The sequence below is a fragment of the Phyllopteryx taeniolatus genome, chromosome 9 (assembly GCF_024500385.1).
Source record: "Phyllopteryx taeniolatus isolate TA_2022b chromosome 9, UOR_Ptae_1.2, whole genome shotgun sequence".
NCBI classification, from domain to species: Eukaryota; Metazoa; Chordata; class Actinopteri; order Syngnathiformes; family Syngnathidae; genus Phyllopteryx; species Phyllopteryx taeniolatus.
The window spans coordinates 1,095,020-1,115,990 of NC_084510.1; the positions used below are offsets into that span (position 1 = coordinate 1,095,020).

Below are 20,971 nucleotides of genomic sequence, written 5' to 3' on the forward strand. Positions count from 1 at the left end.
ATTTAATGTTTAAATGGATATTTTATTTTTCTAATATTCAATAATTTAGAATTACATGCCTGCAAGACGTTCTAACAAAGGTGGGATACGCGCATGTTGACCACTGTGATCCGTCACCTTTCTTTTTCTTCACTCAATAAGTTTTTGGGAACTGAGAAGACTAATTGTTGTATTTTGCACTTCATAATGTGCCACACATTTTCAATGGGAGACACGTCTGGACTGCTGGGAGGCTGGTCTAGTACTCACTCTCTTTTACTACGAAGCCACATTGTAACACGTGCAGAATGTGGGTTGAACGCATTGTCATGCTGAAATAAGTAGGGGCATTCCTGAGAAAGATGTTGCTTGGAAGGCAGCATATGTCGCTCCAAAACATGGATGTACCTTTCAGCATTATTGGTGCCTTCACACATGTGCAAGTTACCCTTGCCTTGGGCACTTACACACCCCCATGAGTGCTGCGGCCGACCCTGAAAAAAAGCCACTAAAAAGGGACATACCCCTCCCACGTGTAGAACAAAATGGGACCTGAATAATTTGATTGGGAGTTCCGTTTATTTAAAGGGGGATGGGAGAAAACAAGTTGAAATCTTTTATCATTTCATAGTTTGAGATGTCCTTTAGTATAAAACACCAGTTAAAATCATTCAAAATGGGTACAACACTGCAAATTAACCCTTTGTTTGCGACAATAGTGAAACCGGGTCAGTCAAACCAAGCCAGGCCCGGATATCCTCTGGGATGACTTTACTATGGAAATCATCGCATTATAATGATCTGAGGTCCATTTAAGGGTTAACTCCTTCTCAGCTAATCACATTTTGATTCATCATCGTTGGTTTGAAACTTAGTTGGGCATATTTGGCCGTACATTTTTTATAATAATAATGCATTCGATATTGTGCTTTTCACGGAACTCAAAGACGCTTTACAATTTCACAGATTATTCATTCATTCCACAGTCACATCCGGTGGTGGTAAAGTACTTGTGTCGCCACAGCCGCCCTGCAGGGGGCAGTCTGACGGAAGCGTGGGTGCCATTCTCTGCTTATAGCCCCTCCAAACACCACCAAACATCCAACCGCATCCATACATGGGCAATGTGGGTCAAGTGTCTTGACGACAACAACAACGATTTAGATATTTTGTGTTGTGGTGGGACTTTAATGTGTTAATCACAATTAATTCATGACCAATTCGTGGATAGAAGCTGCAAGAGAATTAGTCCTTGCCATGTATGCAAGGAAGGCAAGACACTTGACGATTTGTGCTACTTGGCACCACGAGTGACAAACCAACCACGCAGTTGCTGAGGATGCATTGAGACTACATGCCCTTCGGGCACATCTGCAGACTCTGATTTGGGTGCAGAGCCCATTCCCAAACCAGATGAACACAGTTTTGGGACTGTACAGGATTGCATCAGGTTCTGTTCACAAAATAATCTGCTCCTGCTGATTTCAAAACTGTTAATTGTTTGGCCGAAACTGGCCGAAACTGTTAATTGTTTGGCCGAAAACACACATTTCAAATGAATGTGATTAGCTGGAAAGGGGTTAACACTGCCTGGAAAAGGCCCTTAAAAGACTTCAGATCATTTTTTTGTGATGTTTTCCACACATACAAGTCAAGTATTTTCACCCCTAGAGGAAATCTGGGCCTCACTTGGTCAAATTACTATTTTACTGTTAAATTCTGGTTTCACTGTTGTCCTCAACAAATGCAGCCCTACGGGGGGCACAAGCCAGTGCAAACTGTAGGCCAGTCCCAAGCCCGGATAAATGCAGAGGGTTGCGTCAGGAAGGGCATCCGGCTTCCAACTTTGCCAAACAAATATGAGCGTTCATCCAAAGAATTCCATACCGGATCGGTTGTGGGCCGGGTTAACAACGTCCGCCACCGGTGCCGTCAACCTGCAGGGCACCGGTGGAAATTCAGCTACGACATTGAGATGCGACATAGGGCAAAGGTAGAGGTGGCAAAGGCCAAACAAGAAACATTAGGATGACATGTTGGGCACTAAAGAGTACTATGACAGAGTACCCAGAGAGGAACTGTGGTACTGCATGCGGAAGTCTGGAGTGGCAGAGAAGTATGTTAGAATAATACAGGACATGTACGAGGGCAGCAGAACAGTGGTGAGGTGTTCTGTAGGTGTGACAGACGAATTTAAGGTGGAGGTGGGACTGCATGAGGGTTCAGCCCAGAGCCACTTCCTGTTTGCAGTGGTGATGGATAGGCTGACAGATGGTTAGAATGGAACCCCCGTGGACTATATTGCAGATGACGTTGTGATCTGCAGTGAAAGCAGGGAGCAGGTGGAGGAACAGTTAGAAAGATGGAGGCATGCACTGGAAAGAAGAGGAATGAAGATGAGCCGAAGTAAAACAAAATATATGTGCATGAATGAGAGGGGTGGTGGGGGAAGAGTGAGGCTACAGGGAGAAGAGATGGCAAGGGTGGAGTACTTTAAATACTTGGGGTCAACCGTCCAGACCAATGGTGAGTGTGGTCAGGAAGTGAAGAAACGGGTCCAAGCAGGTTGGAATGGGTGGAGGAAGGTGTAAGGTGTGTTATGTGACAGAAGAGTCTCTGCGAGGATGAAGGGCAATGTTTATAAAACAGTGGTGAGGCCAGCCATGATGTATGGATTAGAGATAGTGGCACTGAAGAGACAACAGGAAGCAGAGCTGGCGGAAATGAAGATGTTGAGGTTTGCTCGGAGTGAACAGGTTGGATAAAATTAGAAATGAGCTCATCAGAGGGACAGCCAAGGTTCGATGTTTTGGAGACAAAGTTAGAGAGAGCAGACTTTGATGGTTTGGACACGTCCAGAGGAGAAATAGTGAGTATATTGGTAGAAGGGTGATGAGGATGGAGCTGCCAGGCAAGAGAGCTAGAGGAAGACCAAAGATAAGGTTGATGGATTTCGTGAGGGAAGACATGATCGCAGTTGGTGTTCGAGAGGAGGATGCAGGAGATAGGCTTCCATGGAAAAGGATGACGCGCTGTGGCGGCCCCTAAAGGGACAAGCCGAAAGGAAAAGAAGTAGAAGACTGTTGTCATCAACAAAGGGTTAATTTGTCGTGATGTACCCATTTTTAATGATTGTTAGTGGTACTGATAAGGGATACCTCAAACTATAAAATGGTATAGATTTCAACTTGTTTTCTTCCATCCACCTTTAAATAATTGAAACTTCCAATCACGTGAAAAAAAAAATGCTTTGGATTCTCAGGGTTTAATATCCCCATAGTAGGATAAAAATCAAACTGAACACTTAGGATGGTTATAGTGGTATGTCCTACACCTAAAAAGTGGTGGTAATCGATGCCCTGATGATAATAGGTGCCGCTTTGCTAAGGAAATATCTTGGGTATTGGGGTACAGGAATTTGCTGATGTTTCAGCAAACAAGGGTTTAATCTGAAGTGTGATACACATTTTAAATTAGTACAACCATCCTTTTTATCAATTAGACATCCACCTCCTCCAAATAAAACGGGTCCCGTTTTGTTCCACCGCCAGGAGGGGTATGGATCTTTTTTTAGCCCTTGGGCGCTGCACTAAAAACTTCTTTGATTTTAGCAAATAATCATGAACTTAGAATTTTATGGCTGCAGCAGGTTCCAAAAAAGCTGGGACAGGGTCATGTTTACCACTGTGTTACATCACCTTTTCTTTTAACAACATTCAATAAACATTTGGGAACTGAGGACACTAATTGTTGAAGCTTTGTAGGTTGAATTCTTTCCCATTCTTGCTTGATGTACAGCTTCAGCTGTTCAACAGTCCGGGATCTCCGTTGTCATATTTTACTCTTCATAAAAGCGCCACACATTTTCAATGGGAGACAGGTCTGGACTGCAGACAGGCCAGTCTAGTACCCGCACTCTTTTACTACGAAGCCACGCTGTTGTAACACGTGCAGAATGTGGTTTGGCATTGTCTTTCTGAAATAAGCAGGGGCGTCCATGAAAAAGACGTTGGTTGGATGGCAGCGTTTTTCTCCAAAACCTGTATGTACCTTTCAGCATTAATGGTGCCTTCACAGATGTGTAAGTTACCCATGCCATTGGCACCAACACAGCCCCATACCATCACAGATGCTGGCTTTTGAACTTTGCGTCCATAACAGTCCGGATGGTTATTTTCCTCTTTGGCCCGGAGAACACGACGTCCACAATTTCCAAAAACAATTTGAAATTTGGACTCGTCGGACCACAGAACACATTTCCACTTTGCATCAGTCTATCTTAGATGAGCTCTGGCCCAGAGAAGCCGGCGGCGTGTCTGGGTGTTGTTGATATTTGGCTTTTGCTTTGTATAGTAGAGTTTCAAGTTGCACTTACGGATGTAGTGCCGAACTGTATTTACTGACATTGGTGTTCTGAAGTGTTCCTGAGCCCATGTGGTGATATCCTTTACACATTGATGTCGGTTTTTGATGCAGTGCCGCCTGAGTGATCGAAGGTCACGGGCATTCAATGTTGGTTTTCGGCCTTTCCGCTTACATGCAGTGATTTCTCCAGATTCTCTGAACCTTTTGATGATATTATGGACCGTAGATGATGAAATCCTGAAATTCCTTGCAATTGTACGTTGAGGAACATTGTCCTTAAACTGTTGGACTATTTTCTCACACACTTGTTCACAAAGAGGTGAACCTCGTCCCATCTTTGCTTGTGAATGACTGAGCAATTCAGGGAAGCAATCATGGCACCCACCTGTTCCCAATTAGCCTGTTCACCTGTGGGATGTTCCAAACACGTGTTTGATGAGCATTCCTCAACTTTCTCTGTCTTTTTTGCCACCTCTTCCAGCTTTTTTGGAACGTGTTGCTGCCATAAAATTCTAAGTTAATGATTATTTTCTAAAAACAATAAAGTTTATCAGTTTGAACATTAAATATCTTGTCTTTGTAGTGTATGTAGTTTGATTTATTTCCCCCCCCCCTTTTCTCTTTATCTTGACACAACAATGAAGTCTCAAACAATTTCACATAGTTTAATTTTACAAATCTTAACTGAACCGTTTTAGAGGTTATGTTTTTTTGGTTCATCATGGTGTTTCACATATTATATGCACTTTTAATAACAGCTCCAAGTGGGAATGTCCCACTTAGCAGCCTTTGTGCATATGCACTTAAACAGCTAGCAATTTGTGACATATGAATACATTAGGTTCATGACTGTGCATTTATGGGCTTAGACCAGCTGACTAGGAATAAGACTCTTTGTAGTTCTACAAGTTTTGGAAATGTTCAATTCGTTAAAACTAAAATGAAGAAACCTTGAGTGAGACAAATATTTCCTTCATCTCCGTTCACCTATATCCTCCTCTGTTTGGGTACAAGATGATGATCCATTTTGCTCTTATTCCTCTCTGGCCACATTTGCCATGTTTTTCATCGACTTGACTCAAAGTTTTGCCACTTAGGGATCATCAGATTTGCCTTATGTCACACAGTGACTACACTGAGCAAAAAGTGACTCCACTGTATGTTCCGTTATGGTTGCGTTATACTGTCCTTGTCACGGTTAAAAAAAAAAAAAAAAAAAAAAGAGCTACACATTTGATGGTACTCATAATTAAAAGAGACACTCTGCAGCGCTAACTTTATGTTAGTAAAGTAGACTAACGTATAGCTCACCGATTTGCGCTTCACCTTTGTCTCTCGGGTCCCGTGATGACAGTGTCATACTCCACGGAGAGAAAGGTCCGTGTTCTAACGAACGGGTGCTCCCCTTGCATTTCACCATGAAATGCGAATACACTTTCGCCATTTTTGTCTTTTCTCTCGCTCTTCTCAATTCAGCGTCGCATTTTGCAACCTCTGTCTTGGCGCTTCTCAGTCGAACGATCTGCATGTTGAAGTTCTTTGTGATGGAATGCATGGAACATTAAAATACCGCTGCGTGAGAGAATTTCCTTTGTGGGAAAATAATACGAACGAACGATACAAAAGTGAAGGTGTTTAAAATAAAAAAATTCACATGTTCTTGTTTCCAGATGAGAGTGGCCTTCTTGTGCACTGCATATCAGGCTGGGACCGAACACCTCTGTTTGTTTCTCTCCTCAGGCTGTCTCTGTGGGCAGTAAGTTGATACTTCACACTGTCTGTCCGTCTGTGCACCCTAAAGGGTGCTTTCGCACAAGCATAATTAAGTCAGTCTAGTCAATTCTAAGTGCCGTTCATTTAGTCAAGTGTTAACACAGTAATTTAACTTGTGTTACTGAGCATGTCTTTAAATTAAGTATATGCGATTATGTTAGCAGTCTGATAGCAATAGGCTACGTATTATTTTCACTGCGTGAATATGGATAAATTCAATTTCTTTAAAGTGAATTTAGTTATTTGCTGTGACACATTTTGGTTAGCTTGTTTTTATAATTTCAAAAATAAAAACTCATCAATGGATTTGGACCAGAGGAAATGTGCTACAGGTCTTAAAAGGAACCGTGATTGTAATGACACATACTTCTTAAAATAGAACTGACTTCGACTTTTGAAATACAGTGCTACATATTTATAAATTATTTTTTGAAGTTATAAAAATAGTTTTTGCGTGCGCAAAGCATTCTGGGATTGATGACGTGTAATGGTTGCTGTTTGCCGCCGTACATTGCTGCACTAGCTCACAGTGGGTACGGAAAGTATTCAGACGCACTTAAATTTTTCACTCTTCATATTGCAGCCATTTGCTAAAACCATTTGTTAATTTTTTTCCTCATTAATGTACACACAGCACCCATATTGAGAGGAAAAAAACGGAATTATTGAAATTTTTGCAGATTAAAACAGAAAAACTGAAATATCACACAGCCATAAGTATTCAGACCCTTTGTTCAGTATTTAGGAGAAGCACCCTTTTGAGCTAATACAGCCATGAGTCTTTTTGGGACTGATGCAACAAGTTTTTCACACCTGGATTTGGTGATCCTCTGCCATTCCTCCTTGCAGATCCTCTCCAGTTCTGTCAGGTTGGATGGTGAACGTTGGTGTACAGCCATTTTCAGGTCTCTCCAGAGATGCTCAATTGGGTTTAAATCAGGGCTCTGGCTGGGCCATTCAAGAACAGTCAGGGAGTTGTTGTTTTTTAATAAATCTGCAAACAACGTTTCAACAATTCTGTTTCTTTTCTGTCAATATGGTGTGCTGTGTGTACATTAATGAGGGTAAAAATGAACTTAAATGATTTTAGCAAATAGCTGCAATATAACAAAGAGTGAAACATTTTAGGGGGTCTCCAGAGATGCAGTCGGGAGATAGGAGAAAGTTCTAGAAAGCCTACCATCACTGCAGCCCTCCACCAGTCGGGACTTTATGGCAGAGTGGCCCGATGGAAGCCTCTCCTCAGTGCAAGACACATGAAAGCCCACATAGAGTTTGCTCAAAAAAAACACCTGACGGACTCCAAGATGGTGAGAAATAAGATTCTCTGGTCTGAGGAGACCAAGATAGAACTTTTTGGCATAAGTTCTAAGCGGTATGTGTGGAGAAAACCAGGCACTACTCATCACCTGTCCAATACAGTCCCGACAGTGAAGCATGATGGTGGCAGCATCATGCTGTAGGGGTGTTTTTCAGCTGCAGGGACAGGACGAAGGAAAGATGAATGCGGCCAAGTACAGGGATATCCTGGACGAAAACCTTCTCCAGAGTGCTCAGGACCTCAGACTGGGCCGAAGGTTCACCTTCCAACAAGAGAATGACCCTCAGCACACAGCTAAAATAACGAAGGAGTGGCTTCAGAACGACTCCATGACCGTTCTTGAATGGCCCAAAAAGACTCATGGCTATATTAGCTCAAAAGGGTGCTTCTATGAAATACTGAGCAAAGGCTCTGAATACTTATGGCTGTGTGATATTTCAGTTTTTCTTTTTGAATCTGCAAAAATGTCAACAATTGTTTTTTTCTGTCAATATGGGGTGCTTAACTGAACTTAAATGATTTTAGCAAATGGCAGCAATATAACAAAGAGTGAAATATTTAAGGGGGTCTGAATACTTTCCGTACCTACTGTAGATATCGTAATATAACCTGTGTTGTTATTATTAGTGGTCCCAGCACAAGCAGTTAAAGCCTATAGCGTGTCTATGGAACTTATTAGTGAATGAACACCATATCACATGCACGATAGTCAACTGGTGTATGGAGTTGCTGAGCCGACACACTGAGGATGGGTGCACCTGCAAGGAGGGGGTCAAGCCAGCGAGCCCATCCCATGAGGGAACCAGAGAGGCCCCTTATGACTATGAAAACACTTCACCATATTATTATTTCATATACACAATTGCCCTGGCAATTATTATTATATTGATTATATTGTTAGCAACAAATTTAAGTTGAAATCAGAAGTCATGGAAAATCGTGGCGCACAAATGTTAGGGATACAACTATTGTTCACTTTATGTTAAGGATTTGGTGGAAAAAATGCTTGATCTGTTAAAAGTGAAGAAAAATTCTCTGGAGAGAACAAACCTATTAAGCAAGAAAAGAAACACAATAGACACACTTAAATTGCTTTAGTGGACCACATAAAGTGGTGTGGTGGCCCGGATCTGAGCCTTGACTTTGATGGTACGTGGAGGAATCACTTAATTATTAAATGTTCTGATTTTGCACAAGGTTGCAGTGGCTTCAATGTTAGAAAAAAAAAAATCAAGTACCATACTTTTGTAAAGTGCAGTTGTTTTAACTTTTAAGTACAATACATTTAGAAATGTTCATGGACACACTGCTTAGAACTCCAAAGTGAACTCCTGCTTCCCCCTTGCAGACACTCCCCAGCTGTCACTGTCCTGCTGTGTCGGCGGCAGAGCACGTCCGATGGGTCGGCATTTGGTTCGCGTGAGGGGGCACATTTTGACGCTCCAAAATGCGCGTGCGTGACACACACTCATTCAAGCAGTACAAAATAGCTTTACCAGTGTGACAGCGGGCGCACGCACAGTCACACACAACATTAAAATGGGTACAGTGGGGAAAAAATGTATTTAGTCACCCGCCAATTGTGCAAGTTCTCCCACTAAAAAGATGAGAGAGGCCTGTAATTTTTATCATAGGTATACCTCACCTATGAGAGACAAATGAGGGGGAAAAAAATCCAGAAAATCACATGGTCGGATCTTTAAAGAATTTATTAGCAAATTATGGTGGAAAATAAGGATTTGGTCAATAACAAAAGTTCATCTCAATACTTTGTTATATACCCTTTGTTGGCAATGACAGAGGTCAAACATTTTCTGTAAGTCTTCACAAGGTTTTCACACACTATTGCTGGTATTTTGGCCCATTCCTCCATGCAGAACTCCTCTAGAGCAGTGATGTTTTGGGGCTGTCGCTAGCAACACAGACTTTCAACTCCCTCCAAAGATTTTCCATGGGGTTGATATCTGGAAACTGGGTAGGCCACTCCAGGACCTTGAAATGCTTCTTACAAAGCCACTCCTTTGTTGCCCGGGCGGTGTGTTTGGGATCATTTTCATGCTGAAAGACCCAGCCACGTTTCATCTTCAATGCCCTTGCTGATGGAAGGAGGTTTTCACTCAGAATGTCACGCTACATGGCCCCATTCATTCTTTCCCTTACACGGATCAGTCGTCCTGGTCCTTTTGCAGAAAAATAGCCCCAAAGCATGATGTTACCACCCCCATGCTGCACAGTCGGTATGGTGTTCTTTGGATGCAACTCAGCATTCTTTCTCCTCCAAACACGACAAGTTGAATTTTTACCAAAATGATCTATTTTGGTTTCATCTGACCATATGACATCCTCCCAATCCTCTTCTGGATCATCCAAATGCTCTCGAGCAAATTTCAGACGGGCCTGGACATGTACTGGCTTAAGCAGGGGGACACGTCTGGCATGGCAGGATTTGAGTCCCTGGCGGCGTAGTGTGTTACTGATAGTAGCCTTTGTTACTTTGGTCCCAGCTCTCTGCAGGTTATTCACTAGGTTCCCCCGTGTGGTTCTGGGATTTTTGCTCACTGTTCTTGTGATCATTTGGGTGAGATCTTGCTTGGAGCCTCAAATCGAGGGAGATTATCAGTGGTCTTGTATGTCATGTAGGTCATTTTCTAATAATTGCTCCCACGTTTGATTTCTTCACACCAAGCTGCTTACCTATTGCAGAATCAGTCTTCCCAGCCTGGTGCAGGTCTACAATTTTGTTTCTGGTGTCCTTTGACAGCTCTTGGCCATAGTGGAGTTTGGAGTGTGACTGTTTGAGGTTGTGGACAGGTGTCTTTTATACTGATGAGTTCAAACAGGTGGCATTAATACAGGTAACGAGTGGAGGACAGAGGAGCCTCTTAAAGAAGAAGTTACAGGTCTGTGAGAGCCAGAAATCTTGCTTGTTTGTAGATGACCAAATACTTATTTTCCAGAGGAATTTACAAATTAATTCATGAAAAATCAGACTCATTTTGTCTCTCATATTTGAGGTATACCTATAATGAAAATGACAGGCCTCTCTCATCTTTTTAGTGGGAGAACTTGTACAATTGGTGGCTGACTAAATCCTTTTTTGCCCCACTGTATATGCCACAGCGGCCGCACACGCGCGTACAGACGTGCATGCAGGGACAGACACAATTTCAGCGTTAAGTATTACGTATTCAATGGCGGACATTGGGTCAATTAAACACGTCTTAGCTTTAGAGTTGAGTTGGCGTACTAGGCATTGTTCTATATGTGACGGGCTGGTGACGGTGTCCAATTGTCCTTCCACTCGCTTGACTCACGTCATGTCTCTCAAATGCCAGCCGAACCAACATGGGCCTTGTATTTTATGGGATGTTGTGCGTTTGCGGTCTGAAAACACGTTTCTCAAACTGGAGAACGAATTCTCTCGTAGGCTACTGCTGTGTAGGCGCCAAATGCTGGGCTTTAGTGGGTGATCAACACTGGTTTTATTTTTTTATTATGTTTTGATTCTTTTATCATACGCTCACTGTTAGTGGCTGAAATAAATCAATTTAGACTTTGACTAAATTATATATAAGGTTTTGCACTAAAAGGCTCCACTGCAGGGACCCGAGGAGGCGGCATGGCACTCAGTGTTTCTGACCAATGTTGAAAGAAAATTTCTTAAAAATATATACACCTGGAAATGATTTTCGAAAGTTGTGTCTTATTGTTGTTACTTACATCGAAAGAGATCATATAAACCAAACATCATTACAATCCGAGTTCTTTTTAAAGCACGCAACCATGTGGCTTCTGTTGTCCCTCGAACATTGCTATCACTGGTATCAACTCTAATAGCGATATGCTTTCACAATGAAACTGTTCCATTTCAAACTTACTTCTTCAACAAACATTGTAATGGAAGCTTATGATTTGTGAATACAGGGTAAAATAAACTGTTGGGAAAAAAATGTAGTTGCGCCGTAACTGATGATCGACTTGATAGGTGACCATCTTTTGACTTGTATTTTTTGCAGGACGGAGCTGTACACAACAGTCTGGAAGCAGCCGAGATCCTGTATCTGACTATTGCTTATGACTGGTTCCTGTTTGGGTAATAAATAATAGTGGAATATTATAAACAAACAGTGCTCATGTAACAGATGCTAGCAAGCGCTAGGTTGGTAAAGCCTCACTTCTGTGATGCCTTAAATGGGAACTAAACCCAAGATGTAATAACTTTGTCATATTCTAAATGTGCTTATGTTCATTAGCTGCTGTTTACTAAAATCAACAAAGTATTTATTCTAAAAAAAAATAGGTTCAAAACATTGCATCCACTCGCTTATGGTGGCCGCCGTGTCTTTTCGCTCTCTCATTTCCGAGAATGTGACGTGCATTAGCCATTCCTGACGGTTTTATTTACAAAAAAAGTTGGTAATTATTCAATGACAAGCTACACATTTGACAGTTCCACTAATCTAGCCACCTAATGACGGAGTCCCAGCTGACTGCTGTTTTGGCATCGTTCAAGTTGGTACATCTCATACTGTTGCCACCAACATCAACACAACACCATCCCAAGATCATATTCAGCTGCTGATTTAATACACTAAAAAAATTGCTAATTAAATGCGCTGTCCTTGATTAAAATTATATAAATACAACGCTAGTTTGCCAGCGTTAGCAGCTCGTGGCGAGTGCCCGATAGGCTCGCGACAGCCGGCGGACTACTTTTGAAAGGCAGTTTAATTGGCAAAAATGAATCTGCACACTTCGCTTTGATACTGACTACTGACACAGTTGCAGTTCCTACTGATCCATGTTTAACAAACCAGGCTGACTCAAATGTGCGGAGTTAGAAGGTCACGTGCTCCTGGGAGTTTCAACGTCACTTCCGGTCTGCAGCTGATGGTTTCGCTAAACATGGCGCCCTCCTGAAGTTAATTAATTATCCTGTTTAATTCTTAGTCACTGAACACAATATTAATCCGATTGAAGCATTGAAGCAGATCTTCGGCATTGGTCTTCTTTCGTTGATTAGATCACATTTCAATTGGTAGTCCAGCTTTGAGAATTTGTTTATGGTTAGCTGTAATATCTTATAGTTGGCTTTCATTTGGACTTTCCCAAACCATTTTAGTTGCACTTTCAACAAATCCCGTTTGACTGAATTTAGGCCTTAAATGTCTTTTTGAGTTCATATTTAGATTTTGTCTCTTCATCGTCAAGAACCTGCACTGGTTACCGGTCAGAGAGTGCATGAAATACAAGAGCCTTCTCCCTTCCATGTTCCTCCTTAACCTGGCACCCTCTAATCTCGCTCCCCTCATCTGTCCCTATGTTCCATTTTCTTCTTTTCTTTCTTCATGCTCCTTACTGTACCTCGAGCCCATCGATCTATCTTTGAGTCCAGAGCTTTCGGCTCGACAGCCTGTCATTTCTGGAACTCACTTTGACAATGCCTCCGTGATTTTCAACTTGCGTTCTCCAGCTGACGTTTTAAGACATTTGAAAGCTTTTATTTGTACAGCATTCCTGATTTTTATATTTGTATTAGTGTTATACGGTTTATTGCCCTAACAGGTGCCTACAAATAAGATTATTATTGTTGTCATACAATGCAATATAGATGTTAAAGGACTTTTTCATGTTGTCTCCATGCTGTCGGACAGTCTTTTTTTCAAGTGCAACTTCTGTTTCGGTTCTGACTTTCTCCTAAAGATATTTAATTCTTCTGTTTCTATTTCTAGTCACATGCTGCCAGACCGACTCTCCAAGGGGGAGGAGGTACATTGACATTTCTCATCATATTTTTCCTGTGCATCATAAATAACAAAGATAATTTGAGTCAACCAAAATTGTATATTATAAAAGGCTTTTTGTTTCACCCATTGATTAGAAACAATTCTTTCTCCTTCAGATTTTCTTTTTTTGCTTCAACTTTTTGAAGCACATCGTCTCAGAGAAGTTCTCTGCTATTAAAAAAGAGAGGTGTGTTCATTTGCTGTTTTATGGGATAATTTCTTTTTCCCACCTGACGTGATTCACACATGTGGCCAAAGTTGTTGGTGCCCCCTCTGTTAATGGAAGAAAAAACAACAGTGGTCACTGAAATAACTTGAATCTGAATTACAGAATTATTTTAAAAAACAAACTCATGAAACAGGCCTGGTTTGTGTGTGTGTATATGTATGTATGTATGTATATATATATATATATATATATATATATATATATATATATATATATATATATATAATATATATAAATAAATAAATAAATAAAAACCCGACCACGGATAAGCAAAGGAAAATGAATGTCCAAGCCTGATTCATGAGTTTATTTAAATACTTCTGTTAAGCCACAATTCAAAATTGATGTCTGATTTTCATTGGTTAATTCTCATTCCATTTTGATGTGTTATTACTTTTGTTATTTCTGTGGCCACTGTGGGTTTTTCTTTCATTAACAGAGGGGTACCAACAGTTTTGTCCTTGTTTGTACATATAGTAAAAATGCTTTCCAATCCTACAACTCATAATGCCCTCTTGATTGTATTTTGTTCTTCAATGTGTTGCGTTTGTTACAGAAGGAAGAACTCCCAGTGCAAAGATGGTGATTTTACAGTGGAGGACCTCTGCCAATTAAGTAAGTCAACAGTAGCTCCTCCACAGGGTTTGCAAGGTTATCCCAACACTCCTGGCGCTGACCCTGTATACTAAATTTTGCATCTTACATTTTTTTCAGTACACAACATCAGTGATATATTATAAGGACAAAAATCAGAACCATCTCATTTGCCAAAACACACGAGGAATTTGTAGATGGTAGTTTGTCATGCTAACACTTTAGCCACAAACACTTGATTAAAAAAGAAATAAATAAAAAAAATCAAATTTTTAACACAAATCAACTAAGTATAGAAATAAGAAATAGTGCAGCAGTACTGTTGAACAACAGAGGTTTCCAAAAAGGAAAGTGTCTGTGCTACATTGATGAATACAGTAATATTGAGGTGTGCAAAATTATGTTGTGTGTTACAGTGAACATGCAGATTGATTCTGTTGTTTGATAAGGTAACGTAAAGAGAAAAGCTGTTAGAATGTCTTGTGGTTCTGGTGTGCACTGTATGCTACCTAGCAGCAGAGGTGTGTAGTAACACACTACATTAACTCCGTTACATTTACTCAAGTAACATTTAGCAAACAATTGTCCGTAGGTGTGGATGTGTGTGCGAATGGTTGTTTGTTTATACAGACCCTTTCCAAAAAAAAATAGAATAACATGGAAAAGTTTCTTTATTTCCATAATTAACTTACATAGATTATAGATACAACTGTCGGGTTCCTCAAATATGAATTGCAGGACACATTAACGTATGTCGCGGTAATAAATATGAATGCTTCAATTCGGCGTCAAGCGGATTTCAATTCGCCAGCATGGCGAGCGTCGGCAATATTCGCTTCGCCACGTCCTGTTTCAATTGACGAGGTGGTGAACGTGCAGTGCAAAATCCTGCTGACTGCGCATGTGAAACATTTAATGAACGTAAATGAGAAAACGTCGGTGCCCTAAACCTGAAGTTGCGTCATTAAAGGACACAACCAGTGATAAACTAAGAAACTTCACTTATTAACTATATACTATTCATCTTACTCCTAGTCTAAAACAAGTTGTTGTTTTTTTCATTATTTCACTTTTGTCATTTTCACATGCATGCAAATCAGTCGCATAGATCAGGTAGGTTTTTCCTGGGTTACGCCCGTGCGCTCCCAAGTCACAGGAGTTGACGAGACCAGAAAAAAAACTTCCGCCACTTCTTCACTGATGTGTTAAATACTTATTTCAGCTGCTGTAAACATTCACAATCAACACTCGTTACGCTAGCTATCGCTAAGAAAACTATTTTGACCAAACTGGAAAAAATAAACAAATCTCTATTAATATTAATCACTGGTTAATCCTTACCATAGAATATATTGCATTAGAAAAAATATCTGCGGAACAAAAAAATCAATTAGATAATGACACAGATAGCTGGTCACCCTTCAACATGCTGAACCTCGATCTTTGATTCCTCTTCTTGTGTAGAATGCCATCTGACAATAGCAATATTATATTGGAAATGGAAAATAAAGTTTTGTCTTCTGTTTTCTTTGTTGTCCGATATTGTCCTGTACTTCCCTCACAGGGTGTAACACTACTGCCACACGCAATACTCGAATCTGTGTCATTATACACGCATATGATTTATTTTCCTTATCTTTCTCACAGCTAGTGTCTTGTCTGTCTCCTTTTCTTATTTCATTAATGAGAGTGCTTAAAGAGGAGGATGCTATTCACGTGGCACAGCTTGAGGCAGGCTTCGGGTGCGGGTGGAGATGGGCCCGGCTCCAGTTGGAGGCCAAAATTAAAAAAAAAAAAAAAAGAAATGAGGCAACTTTTATTTTCATCTGAAATTTGTACAGCAACATGTACTTGAGTGGTGTAAATAAATGTTTTTCTGCGTGAATAAAATTTGTTGATTTTGCCTTATAGTACTCTTCAGAGTTTTCCAGATGTCTTAAAATCAAAAGAAATTCTCTGCGGGGGCCCGGGGGATCCCCCCCAGACCCCCACTACACTGTTTTTTTTGGTCATCTTTTTAATGCCTGTAGTGTTTGTATGTCTGTAACTAGAAGAGAGTTTGTACATTAGAGATGTACAACACTCTAAAGTTATCCCTTTTATCTCTCGACAACTTAGCAAGTAGCTAGTCACCTCTCTTTCAAAGCTTTTAACCATAGGTGTCTTCAGTTTGCTTCACATGCCGTCCTTGACAACAGTATGTAATAGATATGCAATATGTTCTGACATTTTCCGCGGGTCCTTCCATTCTTTTTTATTTTTTATTTTTTTTATTTCCTCAAATCTTGCTTCCAGTAATTCTGTGACTTTTATGTAACCACCAACTGTAGTCATTGTGACATTGACGCAATACTGGTCCTCACAGTTGTAGCTTTTGTTCGTCTCCCCAAACTGTAAGACCACACAGTGGTGAGAAGGCACTGTACTTTCTCTCAGGACAATGTGAAAATCATTCTGTAACAGACTCCTGTTGCGTGTGTCTCAGAGTCCAGGGATCGTGGCAGTGTGACAAGTCTGAGCAGTGACTTTTCCCTCATCACTGAGGAGGTTGGTGTGACTTCCAGCTTCATGAGCGACACTCTGGACTTCTTCTCCAGCCAGCCTCCACTTCCCACTTGGTTAGTGTCACACAAACACTTGAGTTTTGGGCAGCTTTTCAAAATGTTGGAAGGTGGTTCCGGTTAGGTATGCAAAATAATTTTGAAAAAAATTCATGTTCCGCCGCCCTGTGCTTCACGGAGACATGGCTTTGTGAATGCATTATTCTTGGGGACTTTAGCAAAGCAAACTCAACCACGAACTCCTCAAATACAAGCAACACATGGACTGTCCTACCAGAGAAAACAACATTCTAGACCACTGCTATACTACGCTAAATGACACATACTGTGCTACCCCCCGCGCAGTTCTGGGCTCATCTGAACACTGCTTAATTCACTTCGTACCAACATACAGGCAAAAACTTAACTGTGCGAAGCCTAGGGTCAAAACAGTGAAGAAGTGGACCTATGAAGCAAAGTTAGAACTTCAAGACAGTTTAGACTGCACAGATTGGAATGTCTTTGAAACTGCAACTGGCAGCCTAGATGAATATACAGACTGTGTCACATACTACATCACTTTCTGTGAAGATGTGTGCGTACCAACGAAGACATTTCGCACGTTCAATAACAACAAGCCGTGGTTCACTGCCAAACTTCAGCAACTTCGCCAGACTAAAGAGGACGCCGATCGAAGTGCGGATAGAGCCCTGTATAATTGCGCTAGAAACCAGCTGAGAAAAGAAATTAACATCGCAAAGAGAAATTAGGCAGAAAAGCCACTACCCGCTTACTTAGTCAGTCTGGCATGGATAACAATCGCTAACCAACTGCAAGCGACCATCCCGCCAAGCAGAGAACAATAAAGGACTAGCTAACGACTTGAAGACCTACTGCAGATTTGAAAAGGACACTGTGACACCCTACACCCACCCAGCTGCACCAGCAACCACCATCACACCTCTGACTACCCCTCCTGGGTTGACCATCCACGAACAGGATGTGAGACGAAGCTTCAAACAACAAAAGATCAACAAAGCAGCAGGCCCAGACCTTGTGTCCCCGTTCTGCCTCAAAGTCTGCCCCGGAGCAGCTCGCTGCAGTCTTCACACAGATCTTCAATAGATCTCTGGAACTGTGTGAAGTACCATCCTGTTTAGAACTCTCCACCATCATCTCTGTCTCCAAGAAACCTGCAATCTCGGGTCTGAATGAATACAGGCCTGTCGCCCTGACATCTGTGTTCATGAAGTCCTTTGAATGCCTCATTCTGGACAACCTCAAGAGCGTCGCTGGACCCCATGCAGTTTGCCTACCGAGCAAACAGGTCTGTGGATGACGTAGTCAACATGGGACTGCACTTCATCCTAGAACACGACAGTGCGGGGACATAAACTAGGGTCCGGTTCGTGGACTTCAGCTCTGCGTTGAACACCATCATCCCTGAACTCCTCTCCTCCATGCTTCTCCAGCTCAGCGTTTCCCCTGCCATCTGCCAGTGGAATTACAGCTTCCTGACGGCCAGAACACAGCAAGTGAGGCTGGGGGACACCACCTCATCCACATCCACCACCAGCATCGGGGTGCCCCAAGGATGTGTCCTGCTTTTCTCGCTCTACACTAACGACTGCACCTCAACACACCCGGCTGTCAAATTTCTGAAGTTTGCAGACGACACCACAGTCATCGGCCTCATCAAAAACGGTGATGATTCTGCATATCGACAGGAAGTGGAGCGGCTGGAGCTGTGGTGCGGACGACATAACCAGGAGCTGAACACGCTCAAGACTGTAGAGCTGATCGTGGACTTCAGGAGGCATCCTTTGCCACAGCTGCCCCTTACACTGTCCAACTGTCCTGTGTCAACCAACGACACCTTTAAGTTCCTAGGAATTACAGTCTCTCAGGACCTGAAGTGGGAGACCAACATCAACTCCATCCTCAAAAAGGCCAAGCAGAGGATGTACTTCCTGTGGCTTCGAGGAATCACAGCCTGCTACAGGAGCTGTTGAGGCAGTTCTACACAGCAGTCATCGAATCAGTCCTGTGTACATCCATCACAGTCTGGTTTGGTGCTGCCACAAAAAAGGACAAACTCCGACTGCAAGGGACAATGCAAACTAAAACTAGCAGACATTCCAACAGCTTCTTCCCTCTTGCCATTAACTTCTTAAACAGCTGTTGTCAATTTTGTCTTGAGATTGTTGGCACATCTGTGTCTGGCAAATTATACATTATTCGTGCACTCACTGTAGTAATCTCGCCACTCTGCACTATTTTGCATTATCTCTTGTTGACCAATACTGGCCTCACACTGCTGGTGAAGTATCTGCACCATTTGCACAATGGTCACTGTACCAGAGTATTGCTCTATTAGTCATGTCATCAAATGCCCTAAATTGCTAGAGGAAAAAAAAAAAACCTTGTATCGGCATTACCACATCACCGGTAACCTTTCATTGGACTCTCCTTGCTGTGTTTTTACGTTTTTATGTCTCAAAAGTATTTTCTGTCAAATGGCTGTCTGTTGTCATACTAGAGCGGTTCCAATTACCGGAGACAATTACCGGGGGGGGGGGGGGGGGTTGGCCTCCATTGTCTTTCTTGCCCGGTTCCCCCAGGGGGTCTAGAAATGGCCCTGTGTGTAAATATAAAAAAACTCTATTTATAAAACGTGCGTACACCAGTCAATGCAAAGAGGGCAGAGAAGAGGAATTTCCTCCGACACAAAGATTTCAGACACCGAGAGACATTGTGAGAAAAGGAGAAACAAACGAAGAAAAAGTTGCAGTTGTGACAACAAAAGAAAAATATTGACCTGCAATAACCCACTGCAATGATTTTTGTTGGATCAGAGGAAAGAGGCTTCACAGATTATGTCACAACATAGAATGAACTAACTTTTTAATTCAGAAATAAAAACAAAAATATTGTACTTAATATTTTCCTCGTTGGATGCATTTGGGATTCGCCTTTGAAGTTGGTAATAGTGAAAAATGAAGTGAAACAGACAATGATTTGAGTCAATTCTTTTCCAGAATGAGAGTGATTAAAGAGGAGGATGCTATTCATGTGGCACAGCTTGAAGCAGGCATCAGATGCAGGTGGAGATGGGCGTTTTTCTGTGTGAAGAAAATTGGTTTATTTACCCTTCTTGTACTCTTCAGTCTTCCAGATTGCTTGATTTCTGTTAAAATAAAAACAATTCTCTGAAGGGGGCCGGGGATTCCCCCCCCCCCCCCCCCCCACTTACAATATTTTTATTTTATTTTTTTTGTCACCTTTTTCATGCTTTTGGTGTTTGCAAAAATAATGGCCTCGTATGTGGGCTTGTGTCTTGGTCTTATGTCCTCTGGCGGTTTAAGGGTGGAATTACACCCACAGCCTAATTTTCTTTTTTTTCACACGCCCATGTTGAGTTTCATTCGGTAATTATGGGAAAAGCATTATAAGACATCAGTTTTACAGTATATCGAAAAACGGAATATATTAGAGGATAGTCACTTTGTTGCTATTTTTTTCTAATGACTTACAAATTGGTTCATGGTCTTATTTTAAAGTGTAACTTGTTCAAAACTGCCTGGCAAAATTTCAGCCCTCTCCAGTTTTTTTCTGGGCTTTCTAACTTTGCACAGAAAAGTTGTTTGGAGTTACCACGGCTGTTGTTGATTATGGTCGAATAGAACCTGGACTGTGCATCCCTCAAGGCTTTCATAAGTGAATATGATTGTTCATTCCTTAGGAAAAAAGGCACCGCCTCCTCTCCTCCAATGGTCATATGGAACAAACAAAACCCTCTGGATGAACAGCTCCCACATCCCCTGAGTGAGGCCAGGCCTTCCAGTTCATCCTCCTCCAACCACTCGGACCACGCCGTCACACGCGCAGGCAGCAGCCCGTTGGCTGTCCCCGGCCCAAGGTAACAACGTTATTTATACAAATTCTTAGTCCCCAATCATTCGCTCATCAGCTTGGTTGTGCTCAAATAGCAGCGGAGCGACTGCTTTGAAATTGACAATCACGCATCCTTGACTCGGCATATTTTTGTAAGCTTAGATCAGTGTATCAGTGTGAACGGGTCCAACATTAACCATCTTCATTTTTTCATGTGACAATTAGTGTGGAACTAAAAATCATTATTATTATTCTCACTTTTATGCACAGGTTTGCAGCAGACTGCACTCGGTCAGGGTCTTCTCTGTCTACAGAGTATGGTAGTTGGCAGATCGTCTCTGGTTGCGGCAGCATCCATGATCATCCTCTCTTCCATCCACCTCTGACTTCGGCCTCGTCCGCTGTGGCTGCCCCCTATGACTCCCTCCTGCCCTTCAGCTTTCAGGAGGAAGGACCCAATGGACGGATGTGAGTAAACCTGCCGTCCCAC

At 41.9% G+C, this 20,971-nt stretch overlaps 1 protein-coding gene and 1 long non-coding RNA gene across 9 annotated transcripts in view; one reads left to right on the top strand and one right to left on the bottom strand.

The window, feature by feature from the left end:
* The window catches only part of mtmr14 (myotubularin related protein 14), a 58,022-nt gene that overhangs the window by 30,768 nt on the left and 6,283 nt on the right, over positions 1-20,971 (top strand). For all 8 annotated transcript variants that reach the window (XM_061783794.1, XM_061783795.1, XM_061783796.1 and 5 more), the window contains 8 exons: positions 6,015-6,100; positions 11,455-11,531; positions 13,171-13,207; positions 13,341-13,411; positions 14,010-14,068; positions 16,533-16,665; positions 20,330-20,506; positions 20,752-20,949. In XM_061783794.1, coding sequence (XP_061639778.1) covers positions 6,015-6,100; positions 11,455-11,531; positions 13,171-13,207; positions 13,341-13,411; positions 14,010-14,068; positions 16,533-16,665; positions 20,330-20,506; positions 20,752-20,949 — 838 coding nt within the window. The remainder of the gene's footprint in view (positions 1-6,014; positions 6,101-11,454; positions 11,532-13,170; positions 13,208-13,340; positions 13,412-14,009; positions 14,069-16,532; positions 16,666-20,329; positions 20,507-20,751; positions 20,950-20,971) is intronic.
* Positions 19,475-20,334, bottom strand: LOC133483127 (uncharacterized). Its single transcript, XR_009790033.1, has 2 exons — positions 20,242-20,334; positions 19,475-19,774 (listed from the first exon to the last, which is right to left on the bottom strand). It is a non-coding gene; the product is annotated as an uncharacterized LOC133483127 (long non-coding RNA).